General features: G+C 35.7%; 1 protein-coding gene across 7 annotated transcripts in view; it reads left to right on the top strand.

Annotated features, from left to right (window-relative positions):
- LOC121863788 overlaps nucleotides 1–14,767 on the top strand; it is an 87,634-nt gene that overhangs the window by 32,254 nt on the left and 40,613 nt on the right. For 5 of the 7 annotated variants that reach the window (XM_042362594.1, XM_042362598.1, XM_042362593.1 and 2 more), the window contains 3 exons: nucleotides 5,042–5,122; nucleotides 8,214–8,303; nucleotides 13,770–13,937. In XM_042362594.1, the coding sequence (XP_042218528.1) occupies nucleotides 5,042–5,122; nucleotides 8,214–8,303; nucleotides 13,770–13,937 (339 nt within the window). The remainder of the gene's footprint in view (nucleotides 1–5,041; nucleotides 5,123–8,213; nucleotides 8,304–13,769; nucleotides 13,938–14,767) is intronic. The other 2 variants (XM_042362599.1, XM_042362595.1) reach the window with 1 other exon arrangement.

Here is a 14,767-nt window from a genome sequence, read left to right as displayed (position 1 = left end):
GGGAGCTGAAATAAGAATGTTGAGGTGAAGTTGTAATGTGTTGTTAAGAGATATGAAATTGTTCAGAGCTAAGATGGTGGCTAGGGATTGAGAGTATTGATGATGTTTTGCATGGAGGTAGGCTTAGATGGTTTGGGCATGTAGACAGAATAGAGGTGACCAGTTGGGTAAAAGAGATGCATGAATTTGAAAGTGGAGGGGAGGGGAGAAAGGGGTATGCCAAAAATGAAATGGGGAGAGATTGTGAGAAATGAAATCGGGTAAAAAACTGATGAGAGGCTGCAAGAGACCGTGCAGATTGAAGAATTTCCACCAGGTAGATATGGCTAATCTGCACAAGCGTGGAAAATGGCTGTAAAATGGTGATGGTGATACGACTTGAGAATGATGGGATTTTAGAGGTTTAGTTGTATTATCTACTTTGGTATTTGTGTACTGTATTGGAAGATTGATGGTGGCAATAGTCACTTACTGTGCAGACTGGCTCACCAGGCAGTTGAATCTTATTTGGTGCAGAGAGCAAATGTGTGCCCTTCCTTTCCCTGTTCACTCTGACCCAGAAACCTAATCCCCCTTTTCCTATTGAACTAAGACATCTGTGTTTATGAATTCTCTATTTCGGAGTCTTTCCAGGAACATAACCCTTGAGAATGCAGAAGTTTTACTGTACTGTATTTAGTAGAGTGTAGGACAACCCTCCCCAGGACAAAACCCCCTTAAGTAAAGTGCAAAGTAGAACAAAAGAGTAAAAAAAATAGGAAAAATTCCCCATTTTTCTATTTTCAGACTTTAAGTCCATTTTAATAATTTTAAAGAGGGCATCTTTAAAAATAAAAAATAAAATATATAATTTTTAATAATAAATAATTAAAAATTAAATCAGTTTAAATACCTTGTAATGAAGCAATCCTAAAAATATAGTTGATCACTGTTTTGTCTACTTGAGTAATCCTTCAAGAGGTAACCACCTTGTCAGGTCACCATTTAGTGGTCATGCGATCTATCCTGGTATCTTAGCGGCTTGTCAGGGATTAAATTAGAATTAACCTCAGGTCATTGCTGGGTAGGTCAAGTCAAATGTGTATATAAAGCTGCCACATCCAATCTGAAGCATCGTTTTGGGTCGCTATTACGTGATCTAAACTGTCTGGTGGGAATATACTGTTTTTGTGAGCTTTGTAGTGTTTTTAAAAATTGATTATACTTTCTGAGTGACCCGAAAAATCAGTCTTTCTTCAACCACCATGGAGATCATCAGGAACAATAAAGGAGGTTCCAAACTGTGCGCAGAAGGCTACTTATACACCAAGAAGAGTTCCAACAGTACACGAATATGTAGGGAATATTCTCAGAGGAATGCACCTTCTTGCAAAGGTTGTGCTCATACAGATTTGGAGGTAAAGCAACTACCTTCTGTGACCGAACACAGACATGACCCAGATCCTAACAAGGTGAAGGCAGCTAAAGTGAAGAACATCATAAAGACAGCTGCTTTGACCAACAGAGGCAGACCTGCTCATATCGTTACAGACGCTATATGTCAACAACCACTTGAAGTTCATTGTGCAATTGGTCGACTTGATTCTGTGAAGCGTAATGTCCGACGTCTACAGAAAGGGGGTTTTGTCCTACTTTGCACTTTACTTGAGGGGTTATTGTCCTGCAGGGGTTTTGTCCGGACCCCGTATTCAGTAATACCACATGACTTCCACCTCTTTCTCCTTCTCACAGTTTCCTTATGATGGTCTGTAAGGTTTAAATAAAGGATTAAGGTATGAAATCCTCTTTTATGGCTCAAATGAGTGACTTGCTTTCTTTCTCCTCCTTTACTGAAGTTTCAAATTGGCAGGAAATAAGAAGATTGAGGTATGAGCTCTTTTATGGTCAAACATACATGAGCCTACCAGAAGGTTTTGGTTCCTTACTGGAAGCATCACTGGTCCTGAAGCAACCAACACATCCGAGTTATGAGTCATTGATTCAACCCTGATTAGACTGGGTGAGGAACTGCTTGCATTAACAAAATTTTCCACATGGATGATGTCTTCTACTATTGTAGTTGACATGTCAAAACACTAGTAAAATAGGTAGGCCCTACCAGAGGGTGTTACGCTGTTGTGGGTCTTGCAGATCAAATATGATTACCTGAAAATCATTGAATGGTATTGAGTACTTCATTCATACTCGTATAATCTTTATTGAGCTTTATGAATACAGTATTATTTATTTTTAATTTGTATCATATTGGAATTTAGTGTTTCACTTTTAGGATAGTAACAAAATACAGTACATGTACAGTTCAGTTCAGTACAGTACATACAGTACTGTACTGTACTTGTAAATTTTACACTGTTCATCTTTTATGATTTATATTATTTCCACTCTTTTTCTACAACCCTCCCATGTTCCTCTTACCCAGCTTAGTAATACTGTATTCTTTTCACTGCCAGCTATCATGATACATTTAGTAGTTGTGTTTATGTAGACACACTTGGACTGTATTTACATTTGTTTGTGTTCACTCTTACTCCATTAATCATATTCACTACATCTTAATCCTGTAAGTAGGCTGTACCAAGATGTGTGGTTCCCATAATAAATTGAAGAAAAAGTAAGGTTACTAGCTCGTGTGGTACATTTTTGAGGTTAGTGAGGAGTGTTTTCTGGGTGCAGGTTAGTGGTGCAGTGAGGTGCTCATGGTGGGAGTAAGACTGAGGTGTGTAAGAAAAATCTTGTAGTTAGTCAGGAATGTTATTCTTAGAGATGACTAATACAGCTGAGCATATCTATATGATGGTGGGGATGGAGAACTAATTTTTGATACCCCGACATAGTGAAAGGCATTTTGTGAGGTGGTTTCATCCAACCAGTCCTCTGTCTGTCCATTAGATTTCTGGTGTCCATTAACATTTTCAAATAACCTCTGATATATTTTCTTATTTTTTGTGACTACGTATAATATTTTATAAAATAGCAACCAAGTGATGGCATCTGGTATTGTACAAGTGTGGATCTTTATTGAACAAGAATTATTACCAGTATCATGTTTCATTTTCAGGTCTATACTTTCCTGTGGCATTTGTAGTTATGAGTAAGACGCACATTTTTGTTTTCTCATTACACTGTATAAACTAAACCTCCACCATTTTGCAACTATGAGTAATTAAAATTTCCTGCGTTGTGACAAACTAATTAAAGAAATTATTTATATATTATGGTGGAATGCTCGAATTACTGTTGTCTATTATAGGCCAGTAAGGCCAACTTTGCCACCTTTCCAAATTTTTAGTATTTTAGCTGTTAGTACTTGTAGATATCTCATCTGTGAATACAGGATGTATCCATGGTTAACCAGGATGCAGGATACTGTAATCATTAGCTGGCCTGAGACCAGATATTGAAAGGTCATAACTAGGTACAGTACAATATCTGTGTCTATGACTTTAACAAAATTGCAGAAATAAATGAAGTCTCATCACACCTGATTTGTGTTTTCGGTATTTAGTATGTGATGAGTTGTTTTCTGTGTTCAGATAAGGAGGGACACAAACTTGAAAGCGAGTCTTAACCCTTTTGGAAGTTAGGAGTGGTTAATTAATTTGTTTATTTAAATTTTTTTTTTTTATCCCACATTTTCCCTCTACAGTATTTAAAGCCTGGTAAATTTTCTGGAAGTTTTGTGATAGATATTGTCTACGATTTAGCAAAATAAATAATAACAATACTGTATTATTCATTTGTAACAGAAGTGTAGAGAATGAAAGTTACTCAGAATGATGAGATATATCTATTACATGTGTTAAAAATCCTGGATTTCATGGTTGTATGAAACTGAAATACAGCTAATACCAAATTCTGTCACTTTTGCATTTTCTCATGGTGATAGGTCAACCTGTCAACAGTATTTTTTTCCCTCATACTATAAAAGTATTTTCCTTGTATCAGTTTGTTTTACCTTCACAAATATTAATTATATTTTATGCCTCAAATTTCACTACATATAATATCACATTTATTTTTAACTGTCTTATTTAGGTACCATGTATAGTAGGTAAGCATCACACCTCAGAGCACACCATCTGCATCATAAGACTTGTCAAGTGTGTTCTTTAAGTGGAAGTGGGTTTCATTAAGGGCAGTGCAGATAGCACACAGTGAATTTTAAGCCTTCAGTATACAAGGAGGCTGGGTGACTGGCTCTGTACTTGATTGCCTTCACTTCCAAATGTAAAGCTAGATACCCTTTTACAGGGTGTAAACCGGCAACCCACATAACGGGAGGTGAATGCTGTATCCACTTGGCCACTACACCCCATTCTTTAAGTGATTATATATAAAACCTACAAGTCATAGCTCACCATTTCCTCTCTCTGATACCATCTACGGGAACTCGTAAAATCTTACATTTATAATTGTCTCAACGATAACTACCACTGTTTACTATTTTCTTAAATCAGCATAATTCTCACACTTGACCCATTGCTCTTTTCCGTGATTGTTGTGGCTCAGTGGTCAGAGAACTCACCGTAGATCCAATGCCTTTGGACAAGATTCTAACCATCTCTGTTATCTTAGGCAAAATCTACTCGGCATACCTTGCAGTCCACTTATGTATAGATGTGTTCCTCTTGTTCAGGCAGGGAGACTGTAGGTCTTGAATTGTGCTACTGTAATTCTCTGTTTAGAAGGTAGAGGTTAGTCACTTTTGATCACAAGAGCGAGGGATTTGGAAATAATGCTGTCGTTAAATACTGTACTTCATGTACTGTACAAGTTAGTAGCCTGCTAGCTTTTCTTAAATTTTCAGATATTTAACTGCTCACATATTTCAATTCAATGTTCTGCATATTTCTTCCTATTTTGCATATTTCATCTTCTTCTCTTAACAAATTCTAAAACCTGATTCAAATGCTACAATTTTTCTTACATTACCATACAAAACGGATAGGTTTGCTTTATCAAAGGATTGCTGCTTAATATATTTCACCTTAAATAACTGCCATTATTGGGGAGCTGATACTTACCTTGTGTGTATCAATAGTGGTTGGCTACGAATAATGATGAAGGGAAGATCTACTACTATGAAGAGTCTGGTTCTAAAAGTCTGTGGAGACTGCCGCAGGTATGTAGATGGAGAGAGTTATGCCTCTTACCTAATTTTCTGGAAGTGAACTTGGCATTTCTGACACACAGTACAGTATTGTTTCTTTTACCCCACCACACTGTTAATTGTAAAGTTTATATGCTGGTAGTGGCGTTATAGCTGATACCACTACAGAATTATGGTCCTTTATCCTGGTCTTGTCTACCATACCCCTAGTTTCTTTTATTATGTTGCTACAAAAGAGCAGAGCCTCATTCACTGTAGTATATGCCACTTTAAATACACAAATAGTTGAAACATGAAGATTTACAGAGAATTTTCTTTTTGTTTGCATCTGTTTACATTGCTGAGGGGTTTTCAACCATTCCCCACCTGTGAGCTATATGCTATGTCATGGTTATTTTGCAACTCCTAGTTTTGGTTAGAGGTACAGTATACCTCGCTATACGAATGTTTACAAATATTCTATTGTTACACATTTGTTACACATTTCTCTCACTATACAAAAGTTATTCTCGCTTGTACAGATATGGCCCCTTAAGGTAATGTGCCAAATTTATATCTTATAGATTTTTTGTGTTAGGTACTGTACTAAACTACAATAGCTAGGTACTATTTATGGTACTGTAGAGTACTGTTTGTGAACCTATTAAATTTTTTTTTAGGTATGATACATATTGGGATTTTCTTGTCATTGGGAACCAAACCCAATTTTCCCACTTAAAGTTACAGGGTATTCAATATACTGCACGAATACCTGTATTCACTTAACAAATGACTTTCAAGGAACCTAACCATTCATATAGTGAGGGATACCTGTATAGTACTTAGTTACATGTACAGTACACACAATCCTACATACAGAATGTAAAAAAAATTATTGTAATCAAAAACATAAAGGGAATAAACATTTCTTCAAGTGCTAGAGTAAGCACGTTGAACGGGGGAAGGGAGTGTGGGAGCACTGTTGCTAGGGGTAGGCAAAGGCATTTTTGCTGTGTTGATAAAGTGAGCGTCGAGGCCAGGCAGCCAGCATTCATGAGACTGCGATTCAGTACAGTATGTCCATTAACTTGGATATTTTTTTTGCATTTTTTATGCTTTCATTATTGCTATTTACTGTACTATACGCTTTTGTTTTGCTGATTATGTGCTTACAATTAAAGTTTTATACAGTTCAAGCTACTTTTTAGGGGTGAAACTAGCAAAACTTATAAATAGGAATTGGTAACTGGTGGGAATTCAGTTAAGGTTTTTGTGGTGGTGATCAAGGTCTAGATATGTTGGTGAAAATCTTGTGTTTTGCTATAAAATATGTCTGGGGTTATACCTAGCATTTTTCAAAAGTTAGGGTCAGGCTTATATATGAATATGGTATCTTACAAAACAACTATTCTTCTAAATTCAGGAATTTTGTCATTAAATGAAACTCTTTACCCACAAAATCATTAATGTATCTTGAATTATTTTTCTTACATTAATTCTCAGCTATGCCAAGTTTCTTCAATACTATATCTATACAGTAAGGTGTTTCTCAGCAATTGTAGTTGAAGTAACTAAAATATTGTTTTACTATTGTAATTCATTGAGATTTAGTTTGTTATAGAAGCAAATAGAGACATTGATCATTTGATAATCTCTCTGCAAATATTGAAAACAGAGTTAACTTTTGTTTTAAAGCATTTTGAATGTAATTACACTTTGGTATCAGACTGGAACTCATTTTTAAAGTTACATTATGTCGAACATAACGGTGTCTTTTGTAATAACTTCAGCTTGAATGAATGTGCAGTTTTTTCAGTGATATGCAAGTAACTTTGGTTCTGGTTAAGTTGATACATTGTTTGTTGATGTATATCTGTTATATCAGTTGGTGAAAAGGTTGATTGTTTTATATATTGACAGCCTTATCTATTGGTCTGCATTTCATATTGTGGTATACAGTGGTCCCTCGGTTAACGAACACAACTCGTTCCAGAGGGTCGTTCGTTAACCGAAAATTTCGTTAACCGAATCCATTGTTTCAATGGGATATTGGGTAATTGGTTCCAGCTCACCAAAATGTACATACGAAGTAAAAAAAAAAAATGCAGTAAAGTACACTTACTTTGAGGTGTGTATGTAGAAGGTTCCTGGTTGATGATGATGATGGGAATTAGAAGTGGGGGTGGAGGAGAAGGGAGAAGAGAAGGAAGTGGGGATGGAGGAGAAATCACCTTTCAGGGGACCCATGCTTGATGCCGTTATTTCACCAATAAAATTTTAAGTTCACTAGGTGTAATTCAAAATAATTTTATTTAAATCAACACTGCACTGCACTATATATTATCAATGTGTTAACTAAATTTCAGAATGACTAATAATTTCAATGTAAAAATGCAAAAATATTCAAGACATCAACAAAATAGTTGTTCACTCCACTGTCAACAAAGCCAGACTGACGCCTGGTGGCTGAGTCAAGCGGCTGATGGGCACACAAAAAACTAATTCCCTATACTGCATATATTATCAATATGTTAAATAAATGTTAAAATTACTAATAATTTTAATAAAAAAAATGCAAAAATATTAAAGAGCACAACTTTCTTGATATTTACTCCACTGGAAACAAATGTAAACATAGAACAGATTACTGAATTGGCAGACTAGCTCATCAGCTGATGCTCACAACAAAACGTGATGGTCGTAAGGATTTTGTTAATCGAAGTTTTGTTCGTTAACCGAATTGAAGATCCTTATGGGAGGTAATTCGTGAACCGAAATTTCGTTAATTGAACTGTTCGTTAACTGAGGGACCACTGTATATTTCTGAATTTAGTCAGTAATCCCATATTGAACCTAGCTATAGCCTATACTGTAGTAGTATTTTGCCATACTTCTAGCTTTACTGCACTTATTATTTTTGTTGCACTTACACTGCATCTTTACCAGTCAAGAATTTTGGACAAGAAATATAAAAATCCTATTCATGGGGAAGGTTTGGAATGAATTTACTGATTTTATTTGCTGCTTTAGAATGATGGGATTCTTAATTGTCTAAAATGCTGGGTTTACTGTGACAGAGACAGATGGTATGAAACTATAATTGTACTCTCAAATATTCTTCCAGATTGACGATTATGATGATGCCTCAGTGGATGGCAAAGGGACAACATCACCTCCTGAGAACCTTAGAATTTCCAGAATTGTAGAGAATCTGGTGAGTTTCATTTGTACTGTGTAATGCTATAGTGTGTGTTTTCTCAGCTTAGAAAAAGATGCCCCGCCCCCTCCTCAAGAGTTACAGCTGATTGGCTGTTGCAAATCTGTTCGATTTTGTCCTGAAGTAATGATGTATTTCTAAATGAGTCTATTCATAATTGTTAGGATGACCGTTTCTGGCAAGAAAGATATTTAGCTAAATTATATAAAGATACTGAATATGTCGGCGTATAAGACGGAATTTGAACCTTAAAAAAATCAACCCAAAGTTAGGGGTCTTTTTAAACATCGGGAATAAAATCCGAACTTCTACATCCTGTGGTTTAGTGTGTCACCAGTGGTGATGGAGAACATCGTAAAATACTCACCTTAATCCCACGGTCCTACCACTAATTATTTTCTACTGAAACTTACATTTGGGAAGCTGGATTAAAAATAAGATTACAGGTATATTAAAATAATAAAAATGTATTATAAACCTGTCTAACATACCATAAATACCGTAAAATAACAAGTACAACATAATAAATGCAGGTATCATCACGCACCGCTCGCCATTTGCAACTGCCGCCGAAGTAAACAAACAGCCAGTCCTACCGATCGTCTTGCGAAGCAAGTTTATAAATTAAAGAAAATACCTGCAGTGTATTTTATGCCTACATTTCTAAGACAGTGAACCCTCACTTTATGCAGTCAATTGAACCCACGTAGGCCTGCGTAAAGTGAACAACATAACATATGGGATTAAATGAAATAGAGACCGGCTGACCCCCAAACTCCACTTTTTCCGACACAATACCTATATTCTAGTAAAAATAAAATCTTAATTTTATGATGTTACATGCACACAATTGATACTTAAGAGAAATAGAGAAATACAGTTGCCAAGTTAATGTCCATTCAAATAATGGACTCGACTCCATCCCCCTCTTCTCACACTACACTCGCTGGCTCTTCCCTCTCTGAGAAATTTTTTGGGGAAAACCACTAGATTTTAAGGTATAGTAATAAATAATACCTCAAACTAAAGTTAGGATAATATGATTGACATTGGTGGATTCCTTGTAAGACCAGGAATATTTTGAATATAAATGTCATATATTTTGCACAAAAGATAACTTATTTACTCAGAGTAAACAAAATACTTACATTAGATCTAAAATTTGTATGTCTAATGCAAATCTATGATGTTTATATTCAAAATGATCATCAAATTTTAAGAATTCCAGCAATGTAAATTATATTCTGGCCGGGTAATTTGTATGAATTTTATGAGCTAAAACAAATATCTTCAGTTAATAAAAAAAAAAAAAAATATTCTTCACGACACTATCTGTCAATCAAAGTACCCCACCTTGACTCCCCCCCTCTTCCAACCGCGCCAGATGGTCGGTCGGTCCCTCCCTCCCCCCAACCCCCACCAATGCTCCCTACCAGATAAATGTTTGGAAGAAACCAGAATATTTACCTTTTTAGTAATAAATAATACCTCAGACTAAAGTTAGGATAATATAATTGACATTGCTGGATTCATTGCAAGACCAGGAATATTTTCAATATACACTTCATATATTTTGCACAAAAGATAACATATTTGCTCTGAGTAAACAAAATACTTGCATTAGATCTAAAATTTGTATGTCTAATGCAAAATCTATGATGCTTATATTCAAAATGATCATCAAATTGTAAGAATTCCAGCAATGTAAATTATATTCTGGCCGGATAATTTGTATGAATTTTATGAGCTAAATAAAAAAATTATACTTCACCCGCGTAAAGGGGTACACGCACCGCGGAATGTGAGCATCCCGGGGGCGGCAGCGTAAACGTGGAAACGCGGAATGTGGGACCGCGTAAAGTGAGGGTTGACTGTATATTACAGTATATTATGAATAAATAAATAAATAAATAAATAAATAAATTAATAAATAAATAAATAAATAAATCAGTAAATCCATTTCAGGTAAATGGTAAAATTTTACTCGACACCGACATTAGTTCCAGACGACGTCTAAGTGACGTCACTAGTGTTTACTTGTACAATACACCAGCTGGTAACGTTTGATGCCATTACTTGAAGTTAATTGGCCTTATTTTAAATAACCAAGGATGTGTTGCTTAGCAGTGTGTTTAACAGCATCACTCCACTGGTCAGTGGGATGGTTGGTAAAGAACTACTGGGGCAGTAAGCTCCCAGTGGTAAGTGTCAGATTTGTGGTAGTTTTATACAGCGCGTATAGCTCAAAACCTACGTTTTAAATAGAAATTTGGGGGATCGTCTTATACACCCCGTGGCCTTGTACGCTGACATATACGGTACTTACATTCATTATTTCAAACAGGAGCACGTAGGAAGTTTATAAAAAATCTTGTACATGAATTAACTGTTAAACTCTGGTAACAAATTCACGCTTTCGGAAGATGCATTTATTATACAGTATACATATTTTTACCCACAATAAGTCGTACTAAGACAAATTACGTATCAGTAAAACTACATTATGCAAAAACAACATTTTAAAAGATCAGAATTACATTGAAATATTACATGACCGTTAGCAGAGGTGGGAAAAATATGAAGTTGTTCGCAGTCATATTTCCCGCCTCTGCTGACGGTCGTGTAATATTTCTATGTGATTCTGATCTTTTAAAATGTTGTTTTGCATAATGTAGTTTTACTGATACATAATTTGTCTTAGTATGCCTTATTGTGGGTAAAGATAAGTACAGTATATATCAAATGCATCTTCCGAAAGCGTGAATTTGCTACCAGAGTTGGACAGTTAATTCATGTATAATACATCTGATAAACTTCCTACTTGCTTATGTTTGAAATAATGAATGTATGTATCTATCTTTATATAATTTAGCTAAATATCTTTCTCGTCAGAAATGGTCATCCCAACAATTATGAATAAACTCATTTAGAAATACATCAATACTTCAGGACAAAATCGGACAGGTTTGCAACAGCCAATCAGTTGTAAATTTTGAGGAGGAGGCATCTTTTCTCAGCTGGGGAAAAACTCGCTATAGTAGAGTTGCACAATAAGAATAGTTGTTACAACTATCTGCTTGATAATATTAGGGTGTTATGAAATACTATATTTTTTATCATATAACCAAATGCCTGACTTGGGCAACTTCCAAATTACCTGCCAAAGTCAACAGGTTGAAACTTATGTCTCGTGACCTTGGCAGATAGAAAACCCCCCCAAAAGCAGTTCAAAGCCTTTAAAAAATGGGTGTTAAAATGGTAAAGGCTGCCACTTAAGGCTGAAGAGTGAAGTCTTGCCGTCACTCTGATTGCATTGTGTGACCCTCCTTTAGCTTGGTTACAAACTATTGTCATTGGGTGAATTCCCTCAGTACCAACCATATGGGTGATGCAAGTGGTTGCCCCATACTTATTTCCACCTCTTGTTGAGAGCTAAGTGCTTGTGCACTTTACAGATTTAGATTATAACTACCATCTTAAGTGCTAAATATACTTTTAATCTGTTTCAAGGGTGTATACAGTTGCCTAATGGCCCAGTTTAAGGTTAACCAGTGTGTTGGCATGTGGGACCACATAATCCAAAAACATATCAAGGGACAACGTTGATATCATGGCTCATACCTCAGCTTATACTATAGCCCATTCATTAATAGATGTAGGTGTATAATCTAGGGTCTTGTGTGGTCCAGAGTTGAATTTCAGGGAATATTCATTTGGGATCTTGGTTTGGTGATTCACTGGGTATCCTACCTTGGGGAAAGTCGAACCTGCACATAATACTGTACTCATTTTAGAGAGATTATTGTGTGCACTTCTGTGTTTTGTGTTAAAACATATAGGAACCTAGCAGAGGGTCTGATAATTGGCTGTTGTTGGGCTGTGTAATTTATGAAAAGCAATTGGGCTCATAGGTCCTTTACCTGGTAACGATGAACTACACAACTTTACTAATAGTGTCATCTTCATACACTGTGGGGTTGCTTCAAGGCCTGCTGGCCCAGGAGATTCCACCTGAGGAGATCAATAGGGGTACATTCCCTGATTTTTCCATAAATGCACTTGTTGGATGTTATTTAGTTGCTTTTTGTCTCTTGTAATATGACCTTGCTTAAGTGAGTTACATAATTATATTTTTTTGAGTTCTTGTGAACATATAGAGGATAATGCTTATCAAATTTGCTGAGATAGAATTTGATTAATGGAATGAGATTTTACCTTTTTGACTTGTCATCTATTCTGGGAAACTGGACTCCTGTCTTGTTTCATAGTGCAACCTCATTAAGTTTCCACTGATGGGAACTGTATTTCCAAGTTTATCTTAACTTTGTTGACTTAATTTAATTTCAAGATCTTATAAATGATCATTGTAACGGATTCATAGCTTCTTGTTCTGGAAAGGGATGGTAGTTTGTATTTTTTGACTTCCCCTGAGGGCTAATTTGAGTTGAAGACAAATTCTTGTGTCTTCATTTGATAAGCCATTTATTGGCTAAGTGAAAAATGGGGACTTTTTTATTTTTATTTTATTTATTTATTTTATATATTTTTTATTGATTGCAGTTTACTCTGGGTTAGGGTTACAAATCTGCTGCACCTAACATCATTTGAACCATTGGTTTATAATATAGAGCATTTTAAAGAGCTTATGTCTCTATTGTGTTTTGGCAGAGGCATTCTTTTCACTCAGGTGGTCTGTTTTCCTTTGTTGCCTGTCCTCAGGGACAACATATCTTCATTGGTCCTTTACTTTGAGGGGTCCCAGTCCTGTGTTAGTGCCTTCTATTAGTGCTTTAGGAGATATACTCACTGTGTGGGACAGAGTTTTACGTACTACTTATGGAGCTTATTTTCCCGTCTTCTTTCTCTATACATACAGTTATGTATCGATCTGGCATCAAGATAAGTTGACCAATCCTGGCATTAAGTTGTAAATGATAAAGTAATCCTGAAATTCCATTTTATAATGAGGTTGGATGAAGTTACTCACCTCTTGACCTTCCTCCCTGTGAATAATGCCAAGGTGTGTTGTGCCTGTAACTGATGGTTGCAAGACATAGTAATATGGCAAGATTTTTCATCCTTCAACTTTCAGTAACAGATGATGCTTCTAATACCCTATTTTTAAGGGCTATGGTTTTGATGGAAAAGTTTTGAACTAACAACGTATTCTGTTAGAGCCAATAGCCATGGTGTAAGGGCCTTGGTTTCATTCTATAGACTTTGGCTGGTAGTTCCATAACCCTTCTCAATACCTGGTATTCCTAATATTGGATGTCTTTTTGTCTTGTATAATTAGCAGACTTGGCCATTAACATCCGGTATATTTGGGCTCTGACCAAGAGGCTGCATTGTCTCAATCATTTGGAAAACATTGACATAGCATAATTGAAGCGTTTTATATAATGGGAGTATTTTACCCAGTGCTTATACTGCGAGTGGATGAGTATAATTTTTTTTTTACAGCAAGAGTATACAGTGAAGGAAGGATTCCTGTATCGCACTTTTCTCTTACGAGAGGGTAAGAAGGTACGGAAGAACTGGACACAATCTTATGCCCGCTACCTTATGGCAAATTTTGATAAAGGTTACAACGGATTATTATATTTCTCCAAGACAAAGGATGAAGATAAGGTCAGTGATATGAAGTTTTTTTAGAATGAGAGGATGGCAGTAGTAATAAAATAAAATAAATATTGTATATTAACTCCAGTTGTATTGACAAGAAGAAAAGTAAAGAACATGGTGAAAGAATTCAAAAGAGAAGATGAAAGATGTGGAGAAAAGTTATTGAATATCTAGGAATAAACTATTTGTGTAAATAACCAAAAACCATCATGTTGAGTTGTTTTAAGAATAGTTATGCTGTTGAAGGAGGATGCTAAGGTGTGTGAAGCACTAGGGAATACTGTATCAGATGAATATTGTAGGTCTTAGTAAGGGAACATTTTTGTTCAACACATTTATTACAGAAGTTATAAAATGTATGGAGTGTGTGATTTTAATCAGCTGGTCAGAGGTGATGAAGCTTCAAGGAAGGAAATTACATGAAAACATATGTTTAAGGAAGCACCGTTGTGTGTATAGAACTACAATACAGTACAGTCAATTTTTTTATTGGGAATCATTTGCTCTGTATTGTAGCGCTATTCATGCTTTAAGTAAAGAGTAGCATACAGTGCTGTTTTAATACTACTTTGAGTCTTATTTATTGATATTAAAGCTGAAGATTATTGAAAACTGCACTAATTGATTTTTTATTTATTTTTTTCAAACTAGAGTAAAGGAAAAGTAATGAAATTAAAATATTTACTGGATATACAGGTACATTATAGAGCATGCCTTTCAAATTCTCTGGGGTTAAATTCTCAAAATGGCTGTGAATAGCCAAATCCACAAATAACATTTCCTGACTGGGGGAGGGGTGGGGGGGGGGAACATTTGTATTCGTGTGCAAAGAAATG

The sequence above is a fragment of the Homarus americanus genome, unplaced genomic scaffold (assembly GCF_018991925.1).
Source record: "Homarus americanus isolate GMGI-L3 unplaced genomic scaffold, GMGI_Hamer_2.0 scaffold48354, whole genome shotgun sequence".
NCBI classification, from domain to species: domain Eukaryota; kingdom Metazoa; phylum Arthropoda; class Malacostraca; order Decapoda; family Nephropidae; genus Homarus; species Homarus americanus.
Note: the sequence above shows the minus strand (reverse complement) of the source record. Positions and strands in the feature narration are given on the sequence as shown.